Raw genomic sequence first — 19,369 nt, 5'->3', positions numbered from 1 at the left:
TCAGCAACTGGATCCTGGACTTCCTGACTGGGAGACCCTAGTCAGTCCGGATCGGTAACCGCATCTCCACCACCACACTGGGCACTGGGGCCCCCCAGGGCTGTGTGCTCAGTCCACTGCTGTTCACTCTGCTGACTCACGACTGTCCAGCAATGCACAGCTCGAACCACATCATCAAGTTTGCCAATGACATGACCGTGGTGGGTCTCACCAGCAAGAACGACGAGTCAGCATACAGAGAGGAGGTGCAGCGGCTAACGGACTGGTGTAGAGCCAACAACCTGTCTCTGAATGTGGACAAAACAAAAGAGATTGGTTGTTGATTAATGGATTGGTTGTTGGATGGTTGTTGACTTTAGGAGAGCACAGAGAGACTGCTCTCCGCTGAACATCGGTGGCTCCTCTGTGAAGATCGTGAAGAGCACCAAATTCCTTGGTGTTCACCTGGCGGAGAACCTCACCTGGTCCCTCAACACCAGCTCTAATACCAAGAAAGCCCAGCAGCATCTCTACTTTCTTCAAAGGCTGAGGAAAGCACATCTCCCACCCCCCATCCTCACTACATTCTATAGAGGCACTATTGAGAGCATCCTGAGCAGCTGCATCACTGCCTGGTTTGGGACTTGCACCGTAAAGCCCTGCAGAGGATAGTGAGGACAGTTGAGAAAATCATCGGGGTCTCTCTTCCCTCCATCAAAGACGTTTTCAAAAAACACTGCATCCGCAAAGCATTTTATTTTTATTTTTTATTTATTGTACGGTCCCGTACTCTTTGCACACGTTTGCACGTGCACTTTATATAGGTATGTTATTTAGTCTGTGTAGTCTCATGTGGTTCTGTGTTCGTCCAATGTTGTTTTATGTAGCACCATGGTCCTGGAGGAACGTTGTCTCGTTTCACTGTGTACTGTACTAACTGTATATGGTTGAACAACAATAAAAACCACTTGACTTGATTTTCAATTGATAAATGGTTAAAGATGCTAAAATTGGTAAAAGATCCCACAGACCCCACTGCTTTGGCCATCTCTGGACCCCCTGTGCAGTTTTGTAGAGACTATTTTGACTGTTTAGAATACATTTTTTCTTCTTTTCTTCCACAACTTTGAAATAAAAAAAAGAAAGTGCAATGTGTAAATGTATATCTTGATAAATATCGAACAATAGGAAAAAGATTATCTTGATACAAATGTTTGCCATATCGCCCAGCCCTACAATTGTGTGCTATAAAGATCTATTCCATAACTCACTAGATGATATCTTAAAATCTGCATCTGAACTCACACAACCCGACTGTCACCAATGGCGACTAGATTTTTAATTATTGTCGCAATCAATTACATTTGGTCGCATTTGCGACCATTTTGAAAAACAAACACACACAATTTTTCTTTTTTATAATTATATAATAATACCAGTAGACAATATAAAATGTATATAAACAAAACAAAACGTAGATACGTACATACTCATGAATTAAACAGGAGGTAGGATGCTAAGAGACTTGAAGCAAGCAATAAAGGGATGTCATTAATTAAATAAATTAATCTTACTTTTCCAGTTTCAGAAAAAACATGGTATCCACTAGCCATTGGGAGGTTGTTGGAGGTTTATTAGATTTCCAGTGGAGTAGAATACGGCGCCTGGCTAACAAAGAGGGAAGATAAAATATCCAGTTGTTTGGAATTAAACCGTGACCAAATCTTTGGTACCCCAAAAATTGCTATAGCGGGGAAAACATCAATTCTCATTTTTAACACTTCAGACATAATTCTAAAATAATTGACCCAAAAATTATGCAAGATAGGACTAAAATTGCACCAAGCAGCATGACATAGGACACATCTATCTTCAATATTAGGAAATATTTCAGATAGCCGGGCCTTAGAAAAATGAATTCTGTATAGTATTGTATGAGGTCAAGACGTGCACAAATATTACTCAAACGTATTCTGTCCTCTTGGTCGACAAGTCATCACCCAACATGGACCGCAACTTAGAGCGAAATATTTCTGCCAGATCGTTGCGCAACGATGATAGTATCTCAGTTTTAAGAGACTGTATCATCTGTCAGCCAGCAGGTGGAGGCAAAAGATAATTTTTTGTGCAATATGAGCCAGTTAGGTGATATTAAGTGAGTCCACGTCAGCCAGTGTCTATAAAACAGCTCTTTGTGATCGCTTGTCTAAACTACTAAAGCTAGGAAATAGCCTTAAACAGCTTTAAACAAACAAATTCAGATTACAGCTCATCACAGCTGAGAGACACACAATAGACTGATTAATTACACAATGGGTGCTGTTTAAAATGGCAGAGGACAAAGCGGTTTCTATAGTGATCGATACTTGCGCACCGGCTACAGTGAAATAGGCACAAATTCCCCCGCTTGGATGCTATTTTTCCACTGAGAAAGCCGATCTTCAGAAAGCTGACAGCATCTCTGCTTGGGCGTGGCAACAGGTGATTGCACATCTCTCTTACACCAGCTCCCCCACACACTTTAAACCAGAAACAGCAGATTGGGATCCATTGCATAAGTAGTTCCATGCACAAATGCGTTTTTATGACCGTACTCAAGTTTACTAATTTTTAAAATGTACTTGTTCATTGAACTGTTGAATATAAGCAATATCACTTGTTCTTGTATGCTTGTGTATGTGTAATGTAATTATATATAATATATATATATATATATATATATATATATATATATAAAAATATATATATGGGCTGGCCCTGCGATGGACTGGCGACCTGTCCAGGGTGTCTCCCGCCTTTCGCCCAATGTTAGCTGGGATAGGCTCCAGCCCCCCGCGACCCTGTACACAGGATAAGCGGTTGACGATGGATGGATGGATATTAGGGCTGCCCCTGATAGTTGACTAACCATTAGTCGATAAGAGGAGTCTTGGTCGACCAGGTTTTGATTGGTCGGTTGGTTGAAAAAGAAAATGCAGTAGGAAAACGACGAACACCGCCTTTAGTAGGCTTACTGCTGGTTGGACGCTAGGTGGTCCTATGGGATAAATTCCGTTAAGCAGGGCTAGGGTTAAGCCTACACAATAAAGCAAGACATCTTGAATTCAAACTTTGAACTTGATTTTAACTAAAAGTTAAAATAAATGTGTTCAACCTTTGAAAAATGGCTTTACAACAGTTGTGAAGGGCAACCTCTCTCTGGCAAAGAACCTACTTCATCTGTGCATTCTCTACCAGTCAGGTATTTCGATATCCAGGAACATATTTTGGAACACACACACACACACACACACACACACACACACACACACACACACACACACACACACACACACACACACACACACACACACACACACACACACACACACACACACACACACCTTTTGAAATGTATTTCACTACAGATTACAGAACACATGCTGTGAAATATAATTTGTAACATATTACGTTAGATTACTCAAAGTCAGTATATCGTCTACTTCCTTTCCTGCAGCACTATATGTATTTTGAATTGAGCCAGGAGGTCAGCATGTGACGTTTCAATTATCAATTGGTCACGTGTACGGATTCACAAGTCAGAGTTCAACAAACACGAACTTTCAAAATGCAGCATAGTAAAACATTTCTTTGCACTAGGTTGATATTCCAGTCACCTGTGTTTGGACGCATTTGAATGTGTGAATTGAGTGTGAAGTGTAGAGTGACTGCTCCTTGAATGTGCTTATTAAATTGGACTTCTAGGTTAATGCACGTTTTGCTGTCTGTCATTTATTACAATGATGCGGTGTTATAAAAGAGCAGCCGGCTTCACACATTCCTTTGAATGTTAAATCTCAAGCCTTTTGTGGTTTAATAATCACACTAGGACATACAGTATTATGATTTTAATTTGATTACGATAATTGTGCATTCATACATTTTATCCCAAATGTGTTAAATTCTGTGACAATCCATGTTTTATTGTCAATTCCATTTTTATGGCTGGAATCCAGGATTCTGTCTGTGTTTTCTGCATCGTGGAAATCATAGGGCAATATGCAAGGATGAACCGCAGATTTAGAAAGCACAAAACAGCTTTCAGACAGCAATCTCACCTCATCTGCAAGGTTTGTTTTAATCTCATGCATGTACACTCATGTCATGGATGAGTTTGATGGTATCTAGCCCAGGCCGGTCACAAGACATGTTGTTTTAACCAGTTAATCAGTGCCTGATTAGTCACGCTCCCATGTGTTTACTTTTCACATGTAATCTCTAGCTTGCCTCGTCCTGCTGCTAACTAAACAAAACCTGAGAGGAGGGGGCACCCCTGTGCCTGTGGACAGGGCCTAATGGGTATGGAAATATCCGGGCCTTTGTGTCCGGGGTCCAGGCGTGATCGTTCAGCTAACCCCGGGCTTTAAACATGCAGTTCCTGGTGACCGTGGAGAGGCCTTTGCTCATTAGACAAAACATGCTAAAACACTCCAGTAAGAGAAGACAAGCCACACCACAAAGACATCAACATTACGGTGTTCACAATGACATTGTGAACACCGTAATGTTCATCAATCACAATGTCTTTGTAATGAATACAATCTCAATCATTCCACAAATGTTTAGCACTGAAACTGACCAAGGTTCAAACAACAATAATCTTCAAATTACATTCCAAAGCCATCGACACCAGTGACAAGGTTTAAAAACTCTTACACGTTTTAATCAGTTATTAAAAGTAGTCAAAGTTATCAATACATCCATGTGGCATTTATATGAATATCCGGACAAAATCCCACAAGTCATAAAAACAGTATAAACTATAAAACATGGAACGTCACAGAATTTATATATATATATATATATATATATATATGGGATAATCTAAATTAATGAATGCACAATCAAATACAAATTGTGATATGTTATAATGTGACATACACAAAAGGCTGTGATTTAATTACATAAATATTTTGTCTGCCTGTGCTGCACAAGTAAACGAGTGAAGCCAGTCCCTCATACACAGGGCAGAGCACTCATTTACTTCTAAGTGCGCAGTGCAGTTTAATAAGCACATAAGGCCATATTGTGAACTGCTTATAAAGAGATGTGAAGTTGTCGTCAAAAACTTAAAGCGATTCACTCGTTTTCTGCTAAAATAAGTTACATTTTTCTAGATGCATGAAATTGAAGAAATTGCGCCATAAATATATTACTACTGTGTGGTATAATGTAATATTCAATGTAAATATTTTTTTTTTAATAATAAATCAATATAAATTAATGAAAAAAAAAGTAATGGTATATTGAAAAGTAATTGCAATGATTTTCTCATGATTAATTTGATTAGACAGCCTTTTGATTAATGTAATTCAACTTTAAAACACGGGGCCCTACTTGTGGCAACAATGCATTTAAATGTAACCCAGGCAAAAAAAAAAAAAAAAAAGTGTGAAACAACTACATTTCCTCGTGACCTTCAGAAATGTCAATAGTTCTCCCTGATGGAGCTTTACCGCAAAAATATATATAACGCAGCATCACACCATGTTGAGGGATTTCCTACTTAAACATGTTGGTGTGGTATGTTTTAAAAAGAAATAGTTTTTTTTTTTTACATAGTTTATGTTGCAGCCCAGGAAAGCCACACACATACCACTTCACACCAAAATAGTGCTGCTTCTAGGGCTGAAATGATTAGTCGAATAGACAACACAAAATTGGACAATTTTCATGGTCGAATAGTCTTTTGATCTCATTTAACGTAACATGAGATCACATTAAACTAATGATGACGCGTGAGAACAGCACTGCAGTTCTGACTGAGGAGAGAAAGAATTACACAGATCACAGATGCACTCTAAACTTTCCAAACAGCTTCAGGTGATGTACATCACAAAGTACAAGGGAATTATAAAAAATACCAAATAAGTAAATTCAGGAGTCGGAGCTCTTTAAAGGAAACACATCTTAAATGCGTTCTAACTTTCTTAAAGTTCAAATAATACGAAGCAGGTCAATTAATTACAAACTCTGACTATGGCATTTTTCTGTGTGGTCAGCACCTCTTCTATGAGTTGCGTGAATGTCCTGATCTAAGGGGGAGAGATTGAAACTGCATCAGGCTGATACAAACTCTATTGCGGGGACGCTCATCCCTCGAGCCCGCACTTGCTGCAGCTAGATTATAACGCGATGGCTCGATTTCTTATCATGAAGAACATTGGCAATATGCAGCTTTATTAATAGAGTTTTTTTTTTTTCTTTTTAGTTAAAGATGGATTGAAGTGAACAGAAAGGTGAGAGAGTCTTCTCCCCAATATACACTGCAACAAACTATGTTTTTGATTTGTTTTGGCTTGATTTCCAATAAAAATATCAAAAACTCCTTTAATATTTAAGAATGTTGAATATAATATTAAAAATACAAATATTTTAAAATATCTAAAAATCCTTTTAAAAAAAAGATGCATATAAATACTTCTGCAAAAACACAGACGTCAATTTAAAAATTACTTTGGATATTAAAGTATGTTTTAAAACTGGGAATACTCTTAAAGAAATAATTGAATGCACTGAGTTAGTTGGCTGGTTGTGCTGAAATGAAAACAGTTGCATCATTTGGTTCTCATGTCAGTGAAAAAGTGGGCCAGTTGTAAAATCAGTTTCAACTGAACACTAGGGCTGCAACTAACGATTATTTTGATAATTGATTAATCTAATGATTATTAGAATGATTATTCGACTATTCAGCGATTTCTTTACTTAACAGATTAGTCAGCCTATGCCCAGACTTAAAATGTGGTTTTAACCATGCTTACAAACAATAGAGGAAAAATCTTTTAAAAATACCTCTAAATGATATTCACTGAATTAAAGATGGAAAAATACTTTAGGTTTATTTCAGTAAAGCAATTCACTCTAAAAAAATACTATTGTTATCAAATGTTTTCCATTTAAAATGGTCTAAAAACCAAAATACATTTACTTGAGAAGAAACAAAATATATTTAGACTTGCTTTGAGAATGTATCTTAAATAGAAGTGTATTTTGTATACAAGTGTATTTTTTTCCCCACTTGGAAATACTTCTGCGAGTGCAGTAAAGACATTTACATTTATGCATTTGGCAGACGGTTTTATCCAAAGCGACTTACAGTGCACTTATTACAGGGACAATCACCCCGGAGCAACCTGGAGTTAAGCGTCTTGCTCAAAGACACAATGGTGGTGGCTGTGGGGATCGAACCAGCAACCTTCTGATTACCAGTTATGTGCATTAGTCCACTACGCCACCAGCACTATAGACAAAATATATAGTTATATTCAAGATCTACTCTCTAAATCTAAAAGCAAGTCTAAATATCTTATATGCTGCTTCGCTGTTGAACGCATCTTTTTTTACAAGGATTTTTAGGTATTTTTAAATATTTGTATTTTTAATTCTAAGTTAATATTTTTTTTCTTCTGCAGTATAGCTGCTAAAGAAAATGTACATTGTTTTAAAGGAGTTTTAGATATTTTTGTTGGAAAACAAGCCAAAACAAATCATAAACATATTTTGTTGCCGTGTATAATGGGGCGAAGACTACCCTCTCTCAACTTTTTGTTCACGTCAATCCAACATTAACTCACAAAAAACTAACTCTCTAATTAATAAAGCTGCTTATTACCAATTTTCTTCACGATAAGAAATGCAGGGACATATTGACAATTGATTACTGTTGATTATTGACATAGTGACTGTGAGCCGATTCAATAAGTCACGAGCCATCACGTTATAATCTAGCTGCAGCAAGTGTGTGCTCGAGGGACAAGCATCCCTGCGACAGTGTGTGTATCAGCCGGATGCAGTTTCAGTCTCCCCCCTTAGATCAGGACATTCGTTCATGCGCATACTGATGTTCGTGCAACACGTGTGCCGAAAACAGCACTTAAAACAATGTGACCTATGGTAGAGCTTCTCTAATGGTTCACAATGAACCAACCATATAATATATGAATTAGCCGATTTTCCACATGCTCGGCCGGACCAGCCGGTCAGCCTCACGTCTTTCCGATTCCAAGCCGGTCCGTTTTGTTGCCAGCGGTGCAGGCAATAACGTCACAGCCACATGTAAACATGTCATTGGCATGGAAGATCATCACTGTGAAGAATACATAAAGTTTGAAATGTGTAATAATTGTAAGGCCAAAGTAAACCGTGGGGGAACCACCACAATAGCTTTCGGATCAACAAACCTAATTAGACATTAATAACACCATCACCCAGCTGAAAATGCCCATTTTAAAAAAGAAGCTAAAAAGTAAAGCGGCTAAAGCTAGCCAGAGCTCAGAGCCAGCCACAAGTCAGCAGCCTCTCCTATCATTCCTTGGTATGAGCAGCGAAAAGACCAAAGCAATTATGAGGAAAATTATGGAATTCATGGCCCTGGATGACCAGCTGTTCTCCATAGTGGAGGACAGAGGGTTCAGAAATCGGATAAATTTCCTCGATACAGAGTAGGAGGTACTTTCCGACGTCGCGTTGCCCGAGTTGTTTAATCTCGTGTCATGTCACACACGCAGCCTGTTATCTGTCAACATTTGGGTACACAAATCCGGGAGAGGGGAAGTGGGGTGCTGGATGGCAGAGGCAGGCTAAATACTATACAAATTGTGCCGTTGTGATTTAATGTGCTGAGTAACGTAATTTTTCCCACCGTGTCCGATATAAAAATCAGTGCGACATATTTTGCAAAAGGCGTGGGCATTGTCGATATGGCTTCGGGATATGAAATTAAATTCTTCCATCCAGCTGTTGTTAAATTTACATGTATATTTCGTTTCTTTCACCGGAGCACCAGATGATTCTTCTCCTCCCATCAACCAGTGATGCTTGATTTAACATCTCGTGTCTACTGCCTGCGCAGATATCAACAGCGCAAATGGGTTTTGGTTCCCAGGTTGAGGTCACAAATTATTTGTAATTTCTATGTGTCGATTGTGTGAGTAGGATGCTTTTCATACAAGATCTGGCAACTGGACAACCTTGGAATAATATATTGATGTGATTATTCATATAACGTGGTTTGGGCCATACAAATTACGGGAGTTTTTTTGGGAGAAATAACAAAACGGGAGTGTTGACAGGTATGGTTACAAGTCGTTCCCAAGGCAGTGCTGTTTTACAACTGATATTTGGACCTCTAACGTAAGTTGAGAGTATTGGACACTTCAGTTTTTCAGATCTTTGGACTTGTTTTGTTAGACGAGTAATAAAGAGAAAAAGGTCCATTTATAAAAATAGTGGAAAATGACATCTGTTATATAAAGCAACTCATTTGCAGTTAATTGTTATTTCTACCTCTTTCCAGTCACAGAGCACTTTATTTTCAGAGTTGTTTAAGTGAGAGAAGATCCTGTAACTTGGTGCAGTTTGGGGGAAATTGTAATGTTTAATAATTTCTTTTATTATGAAAATAAAATGTAAAGGTAGATTTTATTTGTATATGCAGTAAATAATAGTTCTTAGAAAGAAAATCGGAATCGGCAGGTCACACTTGCAAAAAAATTGGAAATCGGAATCGGCAGGTCACACTTGCAAAAAAATTGGAAATCAGAATCGGCAAAGAAAATTGCAATCGGTGCATCTCTAATATGAATGTAATATACATAAATCATAATATACATTCGCTGAGCACTTTTTTTTTTTTTTTTTTTTTAGGTACATCTACTTATTCATGCAATTATCTAATCAGCCAATCATGTGTCAACAATGTAATGCATAAAATCATTCAGATACGGATCAGGAGTTTCAGCTAATGTTCACATCAACCATCAGAATGGGGAAAAATGTGATCCAGTCATTTTGTGATCTCATGGCATGACTATTGGTGCCAGATGGGCTGGTCTGAGTTAGAGGTCGACCGATATTGTTTTTTTTTTAGGCCGATGCCGATCTTTTGAAATTCGGGTCGGCCGATGGCCGATTAATGCTGCCGATTTATTTTGGCCGATAGGTGCTTGTTTTTAACCTCTTATTTGAACCTTTTATTTGAAAGATAAAATGTAACAAATAATTACTTAAGATAGACAAAATTTCTCAACAAATAAATTTATTGAACACTTGACCAATCTGCACTTGTACACTTAAATTCAAAATGTATAATGTAAAAACATATTGTATAAATAATGTATAACAAATATATTAAATAAACAAAGCAGGTGTTACGAACTGCTCCGAGACACGAAGGTTGAGATCCAAATGCAGCTTTAATTAAGGGGCAATCCAGACACGTAATCCAATATTCAGAGCATCCAAGAGAAGCACAGGCATAACTAGGGATGGGTATCGTTAAGGTTTTAATGGTATTACTATCTTACCGATACTACTTATCGATCCGGTACTTCAACGGTATTCTTAACGGTTCTTTTTGTATATATATATATATATATATATATATATATATATATATATATATATATATTTCTTTATACAAATTACAGTGATACCTTCAGAAATCGATACCTTCAGAAATTCTGGTATCGTAAATAATGTTTTGAGTATCGACTTGGTACCGGGGTACCGGTATTTTTGACAACACTACTCTTGACATTTTCTCAAGCATCACCCTGGGATGCTTTTTAAACAGTATTGAAGGAGTTCCCATCTATGTTGGGCACTTATTGGCTGCACATAACCGCAGTAGAGCGGGCAGTGTTCAGACTATTTATTTATTTACATCGCAGCCTTTAAGGTTTTACAATAGAGCAGGGTTCAGCCCTAGTCCACATAAATGAGGGGCTATCCCCACTTTCTTTGGCTAAAACTGGATATAAGTAATATATACATTTCCAGGAGGTACACGCTCGACTTGACTGTACATCTTAAACCGATTGTGTGATCGACTCATGTGTTTTTTAATTGGCTGATACTGATATCTAGAGAGCAGGATGGCTGTTACATGATAGATTTGTACATAAATGGAAAAAGAAAATAACAACAGTGCACATGGTAACCCTGTCTCCACAGATGGTGTGAGCACATTCGCAATCGCATTTTCTCACAAAAAGACCAAATACAATGACATTAATAGCTAATAATAATATTTTACAAAGTAACTTGCATGTTAGCCTGGTTAAACCCTCAAACCTTTTTCTTAAAACTGAATTGAGTATTTGAGTTTCTGTCTGTAGCATAGTTGAAAAATAGGTGTGTAAAAAAATATTGTTTTCAATTGTATCGTACGATACAACACTCTAAATTTGATATGTATCATACGATGCATAAATAAGTATGCGTGATTAAAACCAAGAAATGCAACATTGGGAGTTGAGAAACAATTCTCCTTCCCGGAGAGGCAGCGCTGAGCACTCACAGAAAAACAGAGCAACTAGTCTACATAGGTGAGAGTTCAAAGACCGATTCAATTCATTTTTATTTGTATAGTGCCTTTCACAACACACATCATTTCAAGCAGCTTAAGAGAAAAGCAGACATTAACAGAAAATAAAACTGTCATGTCTATAATGTTGATGAATACTCATTGTGTAATTAGAGAAAATACGATTGTTACTCATGTTTAAAAATAAATAATTAAATAACAACTGTATTAATAACCCCAGTGAGCAAGCTGAAGGTGACTGTGGCAAGGAACACAACTTTGTTGAGAAGGAAACCTTGGGAGAAACCAGACTTACTGTGGGGGTCAGTTCCCCTCTGACTAACATCATTAATATAATGCCAATATTACTTACGTATAGTGCAAAGTTTAAAATTATTAAACAAAGTAAGTGTTAAGGGTCAGTGTTAAGGGTCAACATCAATTTTGTTTGAACTGTAGGATTCATTCTTGAGATGATGGCAAAGGTAAGTAGATTGTAGCATTACAGCTTGTCGAATTTGCAAAACAATGGTGTCACGTCAGCTACAGTACACAAACATGTTTTAGTTACACCAAAATACCGCAGAAATCTGTAGATTTGAGAGGCAGAAACAGCAGCAACAAGTTGCAATTAACAGCCAGGTCTCCTAAGAAACCAAATTGGCCCAGTTGCTAGGGAGGCTAGTCACATGGGGTAACCTCCACATGGCCACTATGAGACCATGAGGACCTAAAAGTACATTGGGAATTGGGCATTACAAATTGGGCGAAAACGGAAAGAAAAAAAAAAAAAACTACACAAAATTACTTTTTTTTTTTTTTTTAGATGTAAAAAGTATGATTTTACAATATAATTAATGGTCAAAAATTATAATATATTATAATTTTATTTAACAACAGAGTATATGTACTTTTTACAGTAAATTGTTACATTTACAGTAAAACATTTTTTATAATAAATATATATATATATATATATATATATATATATATATATATATATATATATATATAGTGTACCCAGAATTCCCTCAGTGACCCATTAGATTATATTTTATGAGAATTGTTTTGTTTCTTCTTATTTTTTATATCACTTATCTACATTGGGGTGTTCAGCATTATATTTGATGTAGTTTAGTTAATGTTTATCACATTATTTGAATTGTACATGTGCTACCCTGATGGTGTTGAGTGTTTTTCAGTACAAGTTTATTGGTCATTGCACCCGAGAGGCCACTATTGATAAACTTCTTATCATCATGTGCATTTCTGTAATTAGTAAAGTGAGTAACACTACATTATAAAGTGAAAAGATTTTTACAGTTTCAGAAGGTTAAAGTTTATATAATTTAATAATCTAAATAATGCACCTTAAAATGTAGAGGTATCAAAATCACATCCCATAAAGACTGAAGAGTGGTTACCATATTTTTTACGGTGAATTTCAGGCAACCACAGCTGCCAGTTTTTTACTGTAAAAGTGAAACCGAGGGAATAGGGTTTTTGCTCAAAGTGCTAAATAATATTGAATTATGTACATACAACGTAAACCCAGAGGTCAGGTTCAGATCAAGGTTTTTTCCTCCATTTTTTCCCTTTGCCACAGTCAGCATTAGCTTGCTCACCTGAGGCTTTAAGACTAGAAGGCATGATTTTCTTCAAAGCTACTTTGAAACGATGTGCACTGTGAAAAGTGCCATTCAAATTAAAATGGATTTAATGTAGACAAACTAATTTCTCATAACAATCTGCTGATAAATGCAGTGTTGTTTAAGTTACTTTATTATAGAGCTCTGCTTTATGTTGCCAATGTCAGACACTGTGTCACTTAAGATTTAAAATACATTTATGACGAATCCTTGAATAAGTTTACGCGACACTAATTTGTGGGTCTGTTTCTTTTTTTAATAATTGTATCGTGTCATGAGGATTTTGCATCTTATTGTGAAACTTGTGAATTGTACATGCCTATAGAAAATAGCTTTTAATGCAGTGAAACGCTCTCATTCATTGTTCTATTGACAAAACCCTGGTGTTATGAGATTATTTTAGATTTGTGTAGTAACTTTTAGCAGCAAAGCATATTTGGAAATACGCAAACGTGCAATTAGTGAATCTAGAGCGTTGCATTTATAACGCGCTCAGTGAATGTTGGCACACTGAACGACTAAGGACAAAGGCATGAGAAGGAATTTGTTTGTTTTTAAGCATAATACAGCTTTTATAACACTATAATAAGCTGCAGAATATTTTAAAGGGATATCTATGGTATAGAAGAAATATACTAAATATATATATAAGTGTTTTCTGAGCTATTAACAAAACCAGTTTTTACTTAATATGCCTGTGACACGTAACAGGATGATAAATGCACATCCTCATACATTTATCACACCTCTAAAGCCTGAGAAACATGGCATAAAATAAAAAAAACTACCATCAGACATGCAATACGTGTCTTCACTGCCAAAATAATTTGTCCACGTACAGTAAATTAGGGGTGCACCGATCAATCAGCCACCGATCTAAATCGCCCGATCTTCGTCTCAAGTCTGTGATCGGCAGATCGTGCCAAGAATCAGGGCCAATCTTTTTTTGCAGCACACAGCTACTCTAATGAATGAGTGCTTTCTCAGCACTTGATGCAAGACAGTATGGCCTCTGGAGGGTGAATTGCTGGCAATTCTAAGTATTTAGGAATTTAAACTTTCAGACATGCTGTTATTCAGATGAATATGCAGGATTGTTTTTAAAAATGTCTAAGAATTACATGTGTTTGAATAGGAGTCATTACGGTAGTAATTCTGACTCGCAGCACTGTGAGCATAGAGAGGATAAAGAGACTGCAAACGGGTATAAAAACAAACATGCGTATACAAATCTGAGTATGCGTGAAAGTGAATCATGACAATCAGACGTAGTGTTGAACGATAGAGCGGTCATGAACACTTTCAGCTTCACTCCCTTCAACATGCTCACTGGCGGTGTCAATCAAACATGCATGCTCTCCAGGTACAAAGAGGGCGGCGGGGTCGAGCCGTGACTATGCATGCCCGGCCCCCAATCGGGCTAATCAGCTGAGGAAAGGGATAAATGCAGCCGGATGCTGCAGTTTGTGAGAGAGAGAGAGCTGCAAGCAGCTGCCTTGTGTGTATTTGTGTCTTTTTGTTTCATTAAATATAACTTTGACACTCCAGCCTCCTCCTTGCCCATTTAAACCGTTACACCACTCATTACATTTGAACATAACTGCATCGCATCTTCACGCATTTGCTTAATAATTAGTGATCTGTGTTACAGCAAAACACCAAAGACAGTAAAAAAAAATCATTTAAACAATTAATGATTTCTCACTGGAGCAATTTTAGAGCTTGTTATAGATATATTTTCTTATTTTTGAGCGTGTGATGCTCTCATGGTTTTTACTGCTTACCAGTATGTCACAATGACTTTTTGATATTGACAACTGAACTACTCAAATAAATGTTAGCAATTCACAATTCATGTAATTTTAGTAACTTATTTGTTAACATTAGTTAATGCATTAGATATCATGAACAAACAATGAACAATATATTTTTACAGCCTTTATTAAATGTAATGTTAGTTAATAAAATTACAATTGTTAATAGTTCATGTTAGTTCATAATGCATTAACTAATGTTAACTAACACACAACTACTAAAAATGTAATCGTATATGTTGTAACTAACATTAAGTTAATTAGTTCATGTTAACTACAGTAATGTTTATTAATAAGAGCCGACCACAACCAAAGATTTTCCTAGTCTACTAGTAGTCTTTAGTTAAAGCCTTTAGTCGACAAGTCATCACAAGTTTATGATATTAAATTACTTAAATATATATTTTTTGGGGGGCATCAGAATGGTTTGAGTGCCAGGGCTGAGAAAGTCTAAGTAGGCCTAACATTGCTAACACTGTTCTACATTACAGAGAAATACTGAACAGTAATAATGAACCTTTAAAATATAAATTTTGCAGGGAGACGAGCGACTCAGTGTTAGAGTGCGCATCACCCAGCAGAACTTTAAATCTCTCCTGGTCTCGACTCCAGCTCAGATTGGGTCTCTTTCGTGACTGGTTGAAGCAGCTCTGACCGCACAGAGAATGATAGTTTTGGATTTTGGGTTTATTTAAATGGCACGCTCCCGTATTATATGAACTTTAAGGATGAAATAGAGATACATCACCAAGCTATGATCGGTGTTATTTTTTCTAGCCACCAGTTCAGTGTCAGTCTGCTCGGCGTCAATCTTCACCTGATTTCCACGCTGCAAAATCACATGACATGACCACACGTTCCACTCACTAAACTGAGACTGACTGGTCATCTTTTTATTAGCGGTGTAGAAAATGGGGAAACACCTCTCAGAGAGAATGGACGGTCACGTCCACACAAGCACTTATTTAATAAAATCGCAGCATTTTGCCGTCAAATAAATCGCACAGGCTTGCGATTGAAATATGATTAATTGTGCAGCACTATTATGTATATTAAAAAGTTATACATTTTTTTATCAACTGTACACAGAAATCAATCAACGAGACAAACTCTCCCATTACAATAACTGAAGCGGTCACTCACTGCAAGTTTATAAACAGTTCAGTGCAAGCTCATAGATGCTCCAAACATAGTTCTGCACTCTCCCAAATGCTCTTATTAAAAACATCATAATAAATCAATTATTCACAAAGCATCTATGCATTGACTAGAACGGCAATGTTTTAGTTTTGACACATTGTTCATTTGCAGTGTATTTACCTTCTAATTTGCAAGCGGCACAACGTAAAATGAATACAAAATAATTATAAAGTGCTTTTTATTAAAATAGTACTTGGCCTACAGATTTAAAAACCAAAGTGCAAACTCGTTTTCAAAATACTTCACTATACTAACAATAACTTATATTATTATTCGTGCTAAGGGAACATGTCATTTAAAAATAAATATTCCGGTCACACCACATGAGGTGCAAGAATAGATTAACTTGGTAAAAACATTGTAACATTGTTGGGTACAAAACAGTTAAAATACTTGAACTATGCAAACAAAATATCCAAAATGTTGTATTTTTTTTTTAAAATAGGTTAATACAGGTACTCCAACTAAAATAGCTTTTGTTTGTGTTTAGATCAAATATCTGCTGCATTTAGGAGAAACGGTGCACTGTATGGATGGAACAATATGGTTCTCATGATTAGGTTTGATACACGTTACGAGTTCAAAATTCGATATAATCTCGATCCGATATAATAACACTTCAATTACAAAATATAATGAAAAAAAAAGTTTGAATTTCTGAAAAACATTTGAGCAAAATACACAAATTCTCATCAAATAAAATTTTTTAATAGACAAAACTTAAATAAGAGTTGCTCATATACCTTTCTCTATAAGAAAAGATCACAAATAAATAAGCTTTCAAAAATAGTGGGTTACATTCAGGCTGATCATTTGCAGAACAAGCAATAGAAATGAACAGAACATGTCCTGAAAACAATATGTGAAAGTGTATATTTATATTTTAATCATTTGTTTGTCATCATTATTATAATGATGCCAAATTTGTAAAAAATAAAACAATTATAATTACATTATATTAATTAATATTATATCATGAAATTGTATATATAATAACGATATGAGCATTTCCATGACTTTACATTCATTTGTATAAGACACGTGTCTAAAAGGGTTACCGTCACTTTAAGGGTTTAACCTGCTCTGGTTCAGCAAACCTCAACAAGAATCTCTCAGTTCAATGCTGTGTGAGATTAAAATGTATATTTATTTTTTATCTGACTGTAAAGAACAGAAATGATGTAAGAGACATTATTCAATGAAAGAGTCTTCTCATCTTTGATGGACACACATTACATGGAAGAAAGTATCAGTTATGATATGTTGTCAGTGATCAGCTGAGATGCATTGCTGTTTCCAACTGGTATTACCGTACCATGTCAAATGCCACTTGTTATTGGATTTCAAAGGTAGGGTCTGATATCATGACGACAGACATCAAACACTGTCAATGTGTTACTGCATTATAATATACTACGCACACTAGGGATGGGGCAATACAATGAATTTCGATATATTGCAAACCAAAAAATAATTACTAACAACATCATGGCATAACTTTGCTGTATTCTTTTTCTGTCCATGTTATCATAAATGAAATTGATGGAATACCTGGAAAAACAAGACCTTGTTTTGTTAAAGTGCTTGAGATTAAAATACCAGGTGGAAACAGGAATTTTTGAAATTCTATTTGGTGCCACTAGTGGTGTTTACACACTTCAGCTTCAAGATGCACAAAAACATCCCAGGGAACATTGAAAGGAGCTGCTTTGATCTTTTGGGGAAAAACAACCTTTCGGATAAAAGTAACATCACGTGGCTAGTATAAGATTATGACACTTTTGATCTGAATGGGTCACAATATGAATTCACATGTGTACTTCATGCAACATGCATGAACCAGTTTACCAACACGCAACTCCATTTTGAGTTCTCATGTAGGGATCCCACCTGCGTAGTCAAAGGAGACTCTAGTAACTCTCAACATGCCATTGTGAGCTATGGGAAACAGAGCTCACAATGGCACACAGCTCTTTTTCCAGTGGTTTCTTTACCTTTCAGCATCCATTCAAATCTCATTATCTTTACAGTCTCAAAGCCTTCAGCTCAGGTTGCATCAAATCCTCTTCCTTCTGAGAAAAAGCGGTCATTAGACCTGCAGACACTTAACTTCCTCACTTGATCATACTCCCACATCTTTATGAGTGAACTTTAAGAACAACTTGCGTTTTCCTTTTTTTAATCCGGTAATTAAATTCTGAACCAAATTAAATACAACAAATGAGTAAACAATAGATAGAACTTCAGACACACAATGTCATAGAACACAATAGTCCAATATCAGAGCCAATATCAGAGCTCATGTATTGTGAGCAGAAACTATATTTAAGCCATATTCCCAGGAAAATATTTCAAGTTTACTTGTCATCTGTGCACATATACTTACATTTATACAAATGTCACTTCTAAAATAGTTTGAGCTTCACAATGCTGTAGAAATTGATCCAAATTTATGTTTGATTTGTGATTACGTGTTAGTTTTCAAAGTTTGCACTTAAAAAGTTATTTCAGTAGATGAGTGGAGACAAAGAAAAACAAGTCTTTTTGAAAAGGACATTTTAAACGGCACTGAAATGAGCGGTTATTCAAGATCAAATATATCCGAGATATGAACGAGAAAGGTCAAATATATATTACATGTAAACACAGAAGGAGCGCTGTCTGAGAGGTTTAATTTTAAGTCTTAAATATGTCGCGTTCCTCCTTCAGCATAAACACATGCGAAAAGTTTTGTAGTTATTTTTACCTGTTGTGTAAAGTGTTCACGTCCACTGAAGGAGTTCCTCCATGTTCATCGCTCGGACCTTCGCTACTGCTCTTTAAAGAGCTATTAGTCCATTCCTGAGCAATGTTACACAGATTATTGCTGGTTTTGTCGAAGAGCGACGGTTCGGTGAGGCTTTGCTGCAGTAATGCGCTCTGACCCGAGCCAGGACTGGACACCGTGAGGAAGTCCAGCGCTGCCGTCCCGCTCTCACATTTATCCAGATCCACACTTCTCACCTTCCGCCTCCACTGCGAACTTTCCTCTGCATTTCTTCTCACTTTCCCGCTGCTGTTCAGAAGACCGGAGCCGCTGGAGCTTCCCTGAGGTCCGTTCCAGACGTTTGAGCCGTTACTGGAGTCTAATAATCCGCCTAAAGACGAGGTCCGGCTCCCCGCCGTCGCCATTTTCTGTGCTCAATTTTTGCCCCTTAATAGAGTCTATGAGAGTGGGCGTGGCGGGAATTTGGGGGAGGGTGAGAGGGAGGGGTTTCCGGACAGACTGGAGAGGTTTTTTGTCAAGTGGGAGGGGCCAATGGACCTAGGCGTACGTATGGCGGCCCAGCGTAAAAAGATAACTTTATCAGAATCAGAATAAGCTTTATTGCCAAGTATGTTTA

At 36.8% G+C, this 19,369-nt stretch overlaps 1 protein-coding gene across 1 annotated transcript in view; it reads right to left on the bottom strand.

Moving 5' to 3' along the window:
* LOC127636985 (mitogen-activated protein kinase kinase kinase 1-like) overlaps positions 1-19,157 on the bottom strand; it is a 110,718-nt gene extending 91,561 nt beyond the window's left edge. The window contains exon 1 of the mRNA XM_052117804.1: positions 18,733-19,157. Within this exon, the coding sequence (XP_051973764.1) occupies positions 18,733-19,157 (425 nt within the window). The remainder of the gene's footprint in view (positions 1-18,732) is intronic.
* Positions 19,158-19,369: the final 212 nt, after the last annotated feature.

The sequence above is a fragment of the Xyrauchen texanus genome, chromosome 44, assembly GCF_025860055.1.
Source record: "Xyrauchen texanus isolate HMW12.3.18 chromosome 44, RBS_HiC_50CHRs, whole genome shotgun sequence".
Lineage (NCBI taxonomy): Eukaryota > Metazoa > Chordata > Actinopteri > Cypriniformes > Catostomidae > Xyrauchen > Xyrauchen texanus.
This window is presented reverse-complemented; position numbering and strand designations above follow the sequence as displayed.